We start from the raw sequence: 13,575 nt of genomic DNA on the forward strand, positions 1-13,575 counted from the left end.
AGTTTTAAAGCAATGGACTTGTTAACGCCTGAAAATAAAGTTGACCACCATCACCTCAAGACATCCTGGCTATCTAGCTATTTGTCAATCAAACATCGAAACTTGTTGAAATATGAGATTTGGTGTTCAGGCCCCACTTTATTGGTTAAATCCTGTTTCTTTAATCCTTATTATTATTGATAATGGTACTTTTCTGCATCCTAAGGGTTTTTGTGTGGGTTTGTACCCCTAACATTCTTTTTTCTCAGTTTAATTTCAAAATCAAAGGAACAACAACAACACAAAGTATATTATCATGACATACATCTTGAGATATTTTTCAAAGCAAACATCCCCCATGCCTGTTCTTTCAGTCTAATCTCATATGAAACACTAGGTGTGGAATAACACCAGGTTCTTTCATTTGTTATCTTGAGTCTCCAAGGAGTCTCACTGCCAAGGACAGCAACATTAAACACTGGACTTTCTCTTGCATTTTTTTTTCTCCTCACTTCATTTCACATTTGGTATTCAGAGTGACTGGAGTCAGGTGTTCAGTCAGGACTGATATGATCTTAATACCATCTGAAAGCCCCGGGGCAAGGGATGGGATGTCAGAATAATCATTTTCACAAGGATGGAGAGGTGTGTCTCCTCTTGTTGACCAATATAAGTTCCAGTGGGAGGCGCTTATCTCACATTGTGAGGAGGTGTAACCGAGGACATGCATCACAGAAACGAAACTATGTGCCTTGTCAAAACCCAAAGCCCTGATATTACGACGTTATGAATGACATGGGACTTTGGAGTGCCAGAGCTCAAAATACACTTTCCTGAAATGCCGTGAAATGATGAAAAGTACATGTGAAACCATGTGTTTCAATTGCAGGGAGGGATTGTAGTTTATCAGCAAAGTAATCTGAGCTTGACAAGTTGAGTGTTTCTCTGTAAACCACAATGGCAATAATGATAGCAGATTGTGGTATTGTGGTGGTAAGGGTTGTTGCTCTCATCTCACAGGCATGTTTATTTGTAAGGACAAAAATACATGGGAGTCATGCATAGATCTCATCATTATTATGAACGGAAAACAATTTGCATCTTTATAATTATCATAACCTTTGAAAATGACTACATTTGTAAGTAAAACTGGTCCTGTGTACTGTGCTCAGCTGAATACGCCCTTCAGTGAAAAAAAAATTAATACCTTTCTCAATTCATCAGTTTATTTATCTATTTAAATATGTCAATGTCAATGACTAAATGCTATTAATGCTGCTATTTATACAAGGACACAAAGTTTTGCATCTTTATCCTGATGTGTAAAAAGTGAGCCGGTATTTAAAAAAAAAAGTCTTTTAGAGCCTCTGAGCTTTTTCCTCTAAGGGGCGCTCAATTTTAACAGCATTGGATTAGCCTCTGGCCAATGGTGATGCTCAAGAGATTATTCAGACGGGAACTAAAAAAAAAAAAGCTCTCCACTCAACGCTCCACACATAGTGGAAGTGAACTGCATTTGGTGTGGAGCACAGCTGCCTGTTACATGCCATGACTGCGATTTACAGGACCCTTTTTCTTTTATCCGGTGAGTCACTGATTAGCTATAATGAGCTTTAGCTACTTAAAAAAAAAACACTTTTTTTTAAGTAAAGTTTTTAAGTAAAGTTTTTTTAAGTAAGTTTTTTTAAGTAAAAAAAAACAGTTTTTTTTAAGTAGGAACAGACTGTTTGCGATGACTTATACCATTTGTTTAAAGTAGTCCTAGCCACAAATATCCAAATTTATTTTGATATTTTACAATTTTCTATGAATGAAAACCATATATTTCTTAATCTACAAATTGAAGCAAGAATTCAGAATGAGTGGGAGATGTGATGATGATTACTAAACATATATATACATAACTAATTTGACCTTTAAAAGGAAAAGTACATAACTTGTTGAAATTCTTCACTTTAGTTGCTTGTATGTTCTAAAAGCTCATGTATGTAAAACTATCTAAGCAATGTTTTCAACACATTTTTGTTCACATAGATGTTGTTCTCCGTCGTGTCACAACCCTTCTGACCAGTGAGGTCTAAGTCCCTCTTTTTTGAGTTTTTAAGACCTCTTCCTATCGTCCAAAAGAAGTTGCTTTATTATGACTCGGAATAGTGCAGAGAGCATCATATACTCTTTGCTGGGTCTCAGTGATGCCACAAACAAATTCACCATCTGGTTTGGCTGGTTTAACGTTTTACAGACGTTATTATGCTGGAACAGTTGATTTGCATGTGTTCAGGACAAGCCTTTGACTCAGGCTTGATATTGCTGGTCCTTTTCACTGAAACGTGGATGGTGAGGTTGCAGAATCTCAGGAATTCCCGTGTTTGTGCAGGCTCGCTTCTCATTTTTGCCGTAGTAAAGAGGGTCTGTGGGAGCAACACACATGCATCGCATGTACATTTTAAGATTTCTCCGATTTTACATCACTTAAGGTGCAGAACCTACTACTTCAGGTGGGCTGAAAGAAGACACTTTAGGTAGAATGAGCAACAGCCCAGGTGATTACTCGTTTCATCAAGGGATTAAACACTGGCTGACCAAATTCAGTATCTCACAACAATGTTGATGTTAATACTTTATGAATGTTAAGTTGTATTGTTGGCAAATGTAACGTCCTCAGAACATCATGTTTCAAACAATATGGATATTTAAAGGTCTACCAGCAGGAAAAAAATATTTTTCTTCAGTAAATCAAATACGTAATGCTGTATTTATATGACACAATGAATGAAAACAAACTCAAGTGCTTTGAATAAAAACCATAAAACAGCAGCACCCCACCCCGCCATTACCCCACGCACACCATCCCACCCATATACTCTCAAAGCATAGGCACTGTAATTAAACCTGAATGTCCCTGAGCAACAGGAAGGTGGTGGTCAGACTAATGTTGTTTTTAACCTGATCATTTTTAATTCCCACTAATGTCTAGCATCTGTCAAATTTCCAGCCCACCATCAGAATTTAAAAATATATATCTGGTGTGGGGGGAAAAAAAAAGTGACATTCTATTAGGGTGGTTCCCTGTCTTCTCTTTTCCTGCTGGATTCTTTAACTATTTTACTGAAATCATGAAAAGAAAAACAGTCCTGTATAAATGGAGCTTTCTATTTTTTTTGTTCCTCATGTAGTGGCTGTGGCCTTTTCGGTGGCACGCAGGCCCCAGCGGACAAAAAGAGGGCTGCTCGAGTTGGCGGGAGCCATCAAATGCAGCACAGGAAGATCTGCATTGACTTACATGATGTATGGATGCTACTGTGGACTAGGTGGTCAAGGCTGGCCCAGGGACAGGGCAGACTGGTGAGGCAATCACACACTTCTCAAACCTGATAGGAGAAAATGCAACCCAGAGGGAAGATTTATTTCCTGAAATTATCACCCCTGTACATGTGATTACAGTGTGTGTAAAAATGTTAACCTACAGTTGACACCGTATACGTCCAACCTATACATTTTGTGGGGCAAAGGATATATTAAGGATGCTCTGGTGATATTTAGCCCTCCAGTACACAGTATGATTTCCTTTTTCTGGCTGCTGTCGGTTAATCTTAGATACAGTACATTTTATTTGCATTCACTGTGTCCTCTTGAGAAGGAGTCGACTAAACCGCAAATGCTGTGTAATGGAGAGAATGATGGCCAAAATCGGTATACTTCCATGGTCCAAAATTCCACACCCAAATCCTAATTGCCGCCTCGTGCTATTCCATCTTTACCACAACATGTGAAACCCTCCTAAACCAGTTAACTGCTAACTATCTGTTGTGCAAACTCAAGTGGTGATCGTGCTCTGACTTTAAAATAGCAGTGGTCTGATTTCAGCCACAGGACAGTGGCTTTCCACCTCCAGTTTCTATAAACTTAGTGTCTGCAGACTTCAAAAACAAAACAATGTGCTTAGTCTAAATCTTATCTAAATCATTTTGTATTTAGGTGCTGCCACAGACACGACTGCTGTTACGGGGATGCAGAACGACTTGGCTGCCAAACCAAAACAGACCGGTATCATTGGACATGTGAGGAGAAGACCCTCGAGTGTGGTATTTGTTTTTTTTTTTTTGACTCTTCTATTCAATATCATGCATTTGCACATATAAACTCAGGACTTTCCATACCTGTGCCTTCAGCGGTAAATCTGCAAGAGAAATGCATATGAACATGTGTGTGATCAAAGCTATACTTTAAATATTTATGAAAACAGGTTGCACACATCTGATTTGAAGGAGAAATTTTGAAGGAGCTTTTTTCTTCTTATTAATGGCTTTAAACCTAGTTATACCCCAAGTAATCTGTTATTGTAAATAAATCAAGTCAACGTGTCCACTGCGGTAAAAGCCAATGATTGATTGGCATTCATTTAAAAAAATATGTGCAGACATAGTTAAAAACAAAACCCACCTTATCATTGAACAAAGATATATATGTTGTTCATTTCAGATGATTTGGAGGATAAATGTGAAAAGCTGCTGTGCAAGTGTGACAGAGATGCTGCCAAATGCTTGAGAAAAGCACCTTTTATCCGGAAATACGCAGTATGGCCAGATTTCCTCTGCGGCTATAAACAACCAATGTGTAATATTTACTGATATAATGAATGTATCTTGATGTTTGCTTTGCCTTTTGTAAATACAATTTATCATTGTGGTAACAAAGCTATTCGAAACAATTCCCTTTACAATAAATATTTGCCTCATTTTTATTTTTAAATAAAATATTTTTCCATTCATGTCATTATTTTCCACTTGATGGGTAACAGCCAACAATGAGCAGTGTTTGTGCCAAAAAGTCCCTATCAAATATGTTGTTTCAATAAAACATTAAGAGAGAGATTTGTAGTTTATGTCAATATTACATTACAAGAAGCTTTTGTATCTGTATTCTCACAATCAAAAGGCAACATGAACTTTCCTCCTTCAATGTTCATCCATACAGTTTAATGTTAATCATTAATAGGGAGGTCATACAACTGGAAATTCATCTTTTTCAAATACTCTGGTTTGGTTTGCCAGCATTCTATGCTATTTGTATCCACAGTTAATTTATTTTTGGTTTTCAAGGCATTTAGAATTTTTGTGATATTTCTCCCGTGACTAAAGCATTTCAACATATTTTATCAAAAGATCAGAGAGGAAACAGGACTGATTCGTAACTTGTAGATAAACTGTGCCTGTTTACTTTGATTTGATAGTATCACATTATGGCTACAGCTTGTTTGTCTTAAAAAGAACATTACGATAAAGTCTTAAAAATAGCTATGAGTAACAGAATGGCCCTAAAATTCATTGTGGCCAAGTTGCTTAAGGATGCATGCCGTTTTGTACTAAATAACGACTTTCCAAAAAAGTGTTTTGAAGTGGAAATGAGTTCAGGGGAAACATCCTATCAAGAGTATTTTCAGGTATTTTACCTGAAGATGGCGCCACATTCTCAAATACAGAACCTGAAATACACAGTCAATATCTAAAATAATGTTTGGATTCCAAATATTAAGAATCAATTTGGGTAGATTTACTTACAACTGTGAAATATATATTCAAAACGAAGACAAACTTTTACTGAATTTGATTTCAAGGTTACAGAGATTTTCAGGAACTCTCATGAAACACCATCTGCACCGCAGCTGCAACAACGTTAAACAAAGCTTCAACACTCATACGTTTCCCATGTAATTTCACAGAGGACAAAAAATAATATATCTTTATCTGTTGAATGAGTGCAACGCTCATGTGTGGACCGAAATGGGAGATGGAGCATGGGTACAGTGTCCAGAGTCCACGACTGGAAATAAGTATCTGGGTCATGGCCCACAAACACTTGCCTGATTGTATCCAGCATTCAGTGAGTACGAGCTCTGAAGTTATGGAAGTCATACGCTCCAACCACCATTTGGCAGACAGAGAGGCTGATTCACAGCCACATATTTTTCCTCTCTATGTTATTTCTCTAAATTTAAAGTAAAGTTAATGTTTTTGTACCGTCATTGATCATTTGCTTTACCCATTTACTTGCTATAAATGATATCTGAAAGTTTGCATTTTCTGTTGTGGTAACAGTTTCAGTAGCACAAAATGAGCAAACGGGATGTGAGATTTCTGCACGATGAGATGAATTTCTTTCTTTTTGTATCGCTGATTGTTACAAAATGTTTATCCAGCAATAACATCTGAACCTCAAGTTTACGATAATTGCACAAGTTTTTCACAAAGGTGAAACACTGCATTCAATATGACCCTCGAGCTTGAGACAAACACAAATCTGCTAGGTTCTACAGATCCCTGGGTTTACTTTCATAGAGAATTTGACGAAGATCGCAATCTATCAATGTCCTAGAAGCTCACACAAGATTTCAGTTTCATTTAACTGTCCTGCAAATGTATCGAAGGTTATTAATAAAGCAGCTTGCATTCTGTCCCAGACCCACTGTTCCTCTCAAAGAAGTACCTCTGCTGCACATATTTCCTCTGGATGGAGCTACCTTGAAGGGGCATCATAGGCATTTCAGATTACAACTTCTTTGAAAAGGTTGCACCTGCTCATTGCATCACTGTCAAGTGCTAAAGTCGCACATTCGCGTCAGTCACGCACTTGAGAATCGTTCATGGCTGCTGGATTCTGGGTAGACAGTTCACTACTACATAAATAAGGATGGCTATTAACATTGTCACAATAATGATAAGCCAAAGGTTCTTGCCAAGATAAATGTATTTTAATCCAGAAGAAAAGGCAAGATCGTGAGTAAAAGCTACACAGACATATAAAAATAATATTATAATGCTCGTAGATAAAAACCAAAAAGTAAAATTCAGAAAGTCCTAAATAAGCTGCAGTCTTTCTGTGGTGTCATGCCAAATAGTGTCTCAGAGGCTGAAAAGCCACAGACACCTTCAGTTTACAGAACAGATAAAGGGTGCAGCCTGGCAGAACCCAGCCGCCTCTTTGATGGGATGTTGTAGTGTCATGTATTCCAGGTCATCCTGGGTCTAACTGACTCCGTGACTGGCCTTCATACATCTCACAACAGAAGTCAAAGGTGGCCAAAGTCAGGGTATTATTGTTCATTAGGCAATGGGTTATAACAGAATCCAACACGTGTACTGAAACAAACTAAAGCTGCACTGTGTATCCCTGTAGGCAATTACATGATTGTCTTCTCTGTCTCAGTGCAGGTGCGCCATTTGTAATGTTTTCAATTAAAAATTTATATTGTGAATCAACACCTGGTGCTCTGTTTTTCGGTCTTAGGGTGTGATCTGTTTGAACTTTGAGAAAAAGTATCACCCATTCACAGTTTTGGCATCCAACAGTTGACTCGTGGAGAGACATCTCCGGGGCACTCAGAGAAATGTTGCGCTTGAAGAAACGTTTGGAGCCTATCTTTCATCTGGGCATTCTTGAATCACTGCAATTCCTCCTAGCAGAATGTGTTCCACGCTAACTGATTCCTTTAATTAACTGTTCAGCTCCTCAGTTGAGAGCCAGATGGCCCCAAGATGAATTTGGGCATAAAAGGCTTTGAACATTAGCAGCCATTTTCATCTTGAAGTATTTCATCATAGCAGTATGAGATCACGTTCTGGTGCACACTGTGAGCATCTTCCAGACGCTGTAGATCTGCTCTTATGACGCTCTATAAAATGGTATAATTCTTTATAATTCCCTTGGTACAGATATCACTATACGTAAGAACAATTGAATATCTGATGATAACCAAGCTTTTCAGTTTTTCTTTTCAAAGTAATGTAGTCAGTGTACATTTTATCTGTATGATGTATATGTGGTAAATATTGTATCGCACTGCATGCTTATCACTTGAACAAGGGCCTTTATACTGTATATTAAATGGCTTGTGGATAAACACAACTTTATCTATATTAGGATTGCAGAAGAATTTAACACAAAAATTTTGTCGGGTTTCAGTTGTTTGCATTCACTCTGCACAAAAATAGACCAAAGGTGACTGTGAAATGTCATATTCATACCTAAATCAAAATTTATGTCTCCCATGCCATAAACAAGGTTAAAATGTTTTCTCCCTCTTTGTGGTCATATTATCAGATCAGAGATGACAAGAACAATGTCTTGTCAAGCAGAGCTCTTGTTAAAATATTTTCTCGACCTTTGTGAAACCTGCATTGTACCCATGCATCTAAAATATATAGGAAGAATGCAGTCAAAATGCAAATAAGCCTTCTATATCTGTAAAGCAGCCGGTGGCTGTGACAGACAAAACTATGTAGACTTGTACTGATAATTGCCTTTCCTCCGCTCGTACAGGAAAAGTCTGTGACTCACTTTTTCCCACAAAAGTGACAGTAAGTCATTTTGCCATGGTTAACGCACAGCATCGCTCCATATTAGGGATCCCTCTTAGTGTAATTGACCATCTCAGTCACTACCTCGCTAATGTTTTATTTTTTCTTTCGGAATAAACAAAAAGTTCACAATTTTATCTAATTTCTGAAGTCACGAATGATTATCTTATAGTATTGTAAACCACTTTGAAAGAAAAGTATCACAAGTGACTTTGAAAGCGTGGAAATAACTTGCTCTTTGCGATGTAATCTAAAAGACAGTCGACTGGGTGAGATCCAATTATATTTTCTTCACGACTCGTTAAAGTGGCATTTGTATCATAAAAAAACAGTAAAACAACTGAGAATTCCATAAAAAGACAACTGTATTCAATCACGCTCTAGCTTCCCCCCATCCTACTCATATAAATGTATGCCTATGTATACTGTATGTGTAAATATATACTGTATATATGCATATACCCTTACATGGGTGTGTGTATGTCATCACCCTTTGATAATATTGTAGCAATTTAGTCTTGAAAAACACCCAGTTGACAGTAAAACGTCAGTTTAATAAGCAATAGCTGTTTTTGGCCACAGCCATGCCACACAAACCTGCAATACAGCTAACTGTTCCCGCTCAATTCCAGGTAAAAAAAAAAACAGAATTCCTTGCACCCCAAACCACACCCACACAATTCCTAGCAACCCTCAAATCACACAGAAAACAAGCATCAACATAAACCCCAACATTCGTGACTCGCAACAATATTGACAGAATCACACAGACTAAACCTACTATGAATTCTAATGGCTGATGTTACTGATTCTCCAAGCTGTCCAAAAAGCAGGTTGCTATATTTCTAAGTGCATTTTTGTAACTAAATAGGTTTTACAGAAAAAGTGGAAATATTATATATCAAATGATGACGATGTTTTCTTTGCAACCTTGTAGGACTCAAAAGGCACGGACGGGGTTCGAACCCGCGATCTTCGGTTTACGAGACCGACGCCTTACCACTTGGCCACCGCGCCTGCGCTGTGAAGGGTCGTACTGTCCTATATCACAAAATAGACACAGCCCGCGTTGCACTGTGTAAATCCTTTTTTTATTTTTTTGAACTGACTGAACCAATTCTCTTCAGGCACTTCCCGCGCCGCGTACCTTTTCGACCCGACTGCGTTGCTTGAATGCGACCAGAAGGGGAGGCTGTTACCATCTGTGTCGAGGCTCGTCCTATGCGGATTTTAGCTTGACGCTCTGCGCTCCACTTCCAATGTGTTTGAACAAAGGAACACAAAGAAGGTGATCCTGAAACGTCTTCTCTGATCTCCAGAGGATCTGATTCGTCCCTGTCTTATTTCTGAGGTGATCCGTTGCTTTTGCTGTCTCTTTGGTGAAATCTCATCGGTACAACTTCTTGTTTTCAACTCGTGGCAAAGACGCATGAATGAGAGTTTATGCACACAGGGAAAAGCCGCCAAGTTTTTTAGATCTGTTGCAGGGTAGAAAATCTTTGTGGAAATAGAAATGACCATTCAATCGGAATTTACCATTTTGCACATTCAAAAGTTTTAAATGTTCAAAGCTGACACCGATGAGCCAAATGGTTTAAATGAAGGTCAAAAGGAGGAATTTTGGTCCTATGCTTAAGGCTTACAGAAAGGCAAGGGGTCACCAGAGTTCACCCTCTCAAGTTGATGAATATTCAAATAAATGGGAATCGAGGGCAGTAACTGTCCAGCGCAGATTGATCCTGCATCACTAACAACTTGGAGAACCACAAGGCTGCTTGTAATTCTTTTCCAAGCAATACAATATGCATGAAGACAGACTGCAGCTTTTCACTGTCTTTCTTGTCAAACATCAAAAGATGAATCCTCGCCTGAGGGGCTTTATTTAGGGATGTGGGGGTGTGGAGGTTTGGGAAAGATATCCTCTCGGCTGTTTGAAAAATGAATAAAACTCATTTCCTCTGGGATAGATTTTGCGGGGAAAACATAGATTTTGGAGTATTCACCTTGACCTGTTTGTATCCAAGTCTTAAGGAAGTAGACCAAAAACTTTTGGTTTTGTTTTGTTTTGATTTTTTCTCCCTGCGATGAGCCACACAGGTGGATTGAATTCAATACACCTTAAAAATTGCGACACAGTCCATATTTTCCTTTTGGGCCATATTTATGTGTGAAATCTGCTGCAAAGCTTTGAAGGTAGAGTAATGATAATCCATAGATGCTGTGTCTTAATTTCCACTGGTGCAGGTTGTTTTAAAATGATAATGACAGCGATCCTAAACATCCATTGTGAATCTAAGGAATTGTAAATTGCTGTAGCTGTTTTAGAGTCTATTTTGTGTAGCACCACCGTATTGATTTTGCAGCAGCACTGTGATTTTTTATTTGAATATTTATATATTTATTTTTGTCATAAAACCCCTGGAACAGAATAGCACAGCCTGTTCCAGTCAGGGATCACATGGATCTGGGGTGCTTTTGTTCATGCGAACAACACCAAGTAGCTCACTCCCTGACAGAATAAGAAGCATTACTGTAGCAAGCTATTTAATAATTTATTGGTATATTGCTTTAGAAAATCATCTTTTTTTTTTTTTTTTGCTGTGCTGCTTGCTCATGAATACCCCTGTGACCCCTTTGTCTGCACATTGCAAGCTCTTTTGGTTTATAAACAAAAGGCAAAGTCAAGAATAATTTTCTCAGTCTGGGTTTTAATATAAATTATAATCACACACAAGTCTTTTTTGCTGCTTTACATCAAGTTAAAGGCGGGTTGGTGCAATTGCCTCTTTCCACTTATGGCACCTATGGTTTCTGTAGGATTCTTGTATTGTAACCATTCCAGACATTTCTAATCTATCTATACACCTATGCATATCCGTAGCCGAGTCATAGCAGTAGCCGTCTAAATAAGTGGGTCCAGGCCTCTCTGTCCTCAGCCATCTGCTGCAGCTCTTCTAGGGAGACCCAAGACATTCTGGTGAAATATAATCTTACCAATGTGTTCCAGTCAATGTTCTCAGAGCACCAGTTGCGGGAGGTGCTCTGGATTTACAGCGGACGCTTTTGGATGTAAAGGTGCAGAAGCTCTACTCTGAGCTCCCTCTGGATGCCTCACCTTATTTCTCTGAGCGCAGCCACCCTGTGGACAATTTTTTTTTTCAGACATGTATATCGCAGTGCCTGCAACACTGCTGGCACTGCAGTGATCCACCTGTCTAAATCAAGCTCCAGCTTACCATCACTTGTCAACAGGACCCCAAAATACTTCTTTCTACTTGTCCACCACAAGGGTCTCACGCTACCAGTGTGAAACGGCAATTATGACTTTTTGACAATAGCCACTGGCAGATTCTTCCACAATGTAGAAACTTTATACGTCGCCCACTCTGTTTCCAACTCGACGCCCCATGGGATCCAGAAGATCCACCACGGATGCATGTTAAAGACCCTTAAGTTTCCACTGTCACTATGCATTTGTGTTGGGCACGTCTGTCAGTACCACAGCCATTTTCACTCCCAGGTGGTGATCAGTTTGCATCTCTGCTTTTCTCTTTAGTCAAGTGTTTAAGACATATGGCCACTGCTCTAATGATACCGCTACAAAGACCATTGTTGACCTTTTATATTATCATGCTCCAACATGATGCCCGGCACAGAGGTTCAGCAACAAAGCACTGCTATTGTTTGGATTAGGCAGACACATCCTCTTGTTCCAACTGTCTACATCATCACTAACTTGAGTGTTGAAGTCTCCCAGCAGAACTATGGTTGCTCCAGGAACTGCAAGAAGGCTCAATACCTATGCGAGCCATTTGGTGCCTATGCAAATGAGACCATCAGGATTTATCCTGTGACCCTCCTTCCCTGTGGAGAAAAGGCACCATACTGGCCCTCGGCCAGGGACTTCAGAGTATCTCCACACCCACCCAAGATTAAATGCTGTTTTGTGATTTGTTTAAGGGATTTGCAGCAAAACCGAATGGCCTCTTTCTCGTCCTGTCTCAACCCCTCTGTCAAGTGCCAGTGAGATTATTTTTTTTTTGCCATTTTAACATTTTTTTTCCCAAGTTGAAGAAAATATTTTCCTCAGCACTTCTCAGTTCTTGAGTTGATATGAAGACAGTCTTCACTATATGAAAAACATCATGCATCTTTTGAAGGCTGTTCACATTTTTCCATCTTGAGCATCTGTGACAGCTTGTATTGATAACTGTGTTTATTCATCTATTTATTGATTTTCAAGGATTGAAATATTTTATTCGTCTTTGGCAAGATGCTAACTAAGCGTAAAACAGAGCACAGAGCAGAGTTTGTCGACAAACATTCTTTCAGACAAACTCAATGTTTATTGTGTGTTTATTGTGATTTTAAATTGAAGAAAAGAATAGTTGGAAATTAATTGGGCAATCATTATTTTAAACCACATTCAATGAGCAAGTAGGCAGTATTGTCTTTATCTGAGGTTATAAAGAATGTGAATGTTTATATATTTGTTGGAAAAATAAGCCTGAATTGCCAAGTCTAATGTAAATGATCCTTTCGAATACTATATACTACATATTTAAAAAGTTTTGTTAACCATGTGTATCTTGTATATGATGCATTTCATTTTTCCTTTTTTTTCACTCAAGGTAAATGAAAAGTATTCTTTTGGAAGTTCAATATTGATTACATCACATTGTGGATCATTCTCTTGCAAGTCCATTTCAACTGAGCAAGGAAGCTTTAGTCTATGAAAAAGGAAACGTTACTAACATTTCTCATATAAGACAGAGCACTGACAAGCTTGGTTCTTGAAAAACAGGCGTTTAAATGTTTCATAATCTGAGAAAATTCCATTGGCAGCCGACACAGCGGGACTTTGCCGGCGTATTGTGCGGAGAAAGTTGTCATTGTGAGAAGGGTTTGCTGATCTGACCCTTGCTAGACTTGGACATGCAAGTGTGAAATGGACTTGAAAGGTAAGCAGCTGATAAAGCTCCATAACAAAAGCAAATATTATCTCTCTCCCCGTTCCACTGTTTCTTTAACCCATCTGCCTCCCTTATTTGCAATCAACTGCTCGCTAACTGGGTTATTTCTACAACTTAAAGTAAACAAAACTTATATCACAGCAGAATGCAGAAAAGTATAATGTGGGAGAATCTACTTTCTTCCATTTCACCGTTACTTTTATGCTGCAATAGGTGCCCATCACTCCTGTCTGTTAGGTCTGTTTCCATAGCTACGACATGACGAT

The 13,575-nt window shown here is 38.6% G+C and overlaps 1 protein-coding gene and 1 non-coding gene across 2 annotated transcripts; one reads left to right on the forward strand and one right to left on the reverse strand.

The window, feature by feature from the left end:
- Nucleotides 1-1,328: 1,328 nt before the first annotated feature.
- pla2g10 (phospholipase A2 group X) lies at nt 1,329-6,883 on the forward strand. The gene is made up of 4 exons (XM_086176016.1): nt 1,329-1,564; nt 3,156-3,324; nt 3,958-4,064; nt 4,462-6,883. Exons 1-4 carry the CDS (start codon nt 1,528-1,530, stop codon nt 4,608-4,610), a joined length of 462 nt encoding a protein of 153 aa, XP_086032142.1. The 5' UTR covers nt 1,329-1,527; the 3' UTR covers nt 4,611-6,883.
- A 2,398-nt stretch (nt 6,884-9,281) lies between these two features.
- Nucleotides 9,282-9,353, reverse strand: trnat-cgu (transfer RNA threonine (anticodon CGU)). Its single transcript has one exon. It is a non-coding gene; the product is annotated as a tRNA-Thr (tRNA).
- Nucleotides 9,354-13,575: the final 4,222 nt, after the last annotated feature.

Source organism: Fistularia commersonii, chromosome 28, assembly GCF_037954325.1.
Source record: "Fistularia commersonii isolate RoL2024-O1a breed Wild chromosome 28, RoL_Fcom_v1.0, whole genome shotgun sequence".
Classification (NCBI taxonomy): Eukaryota; Metazoa; Chordata; class Actinopteri; order Syngnathiformes; family Fistulariidae; genus Fistularia; species Fistularia commersonii.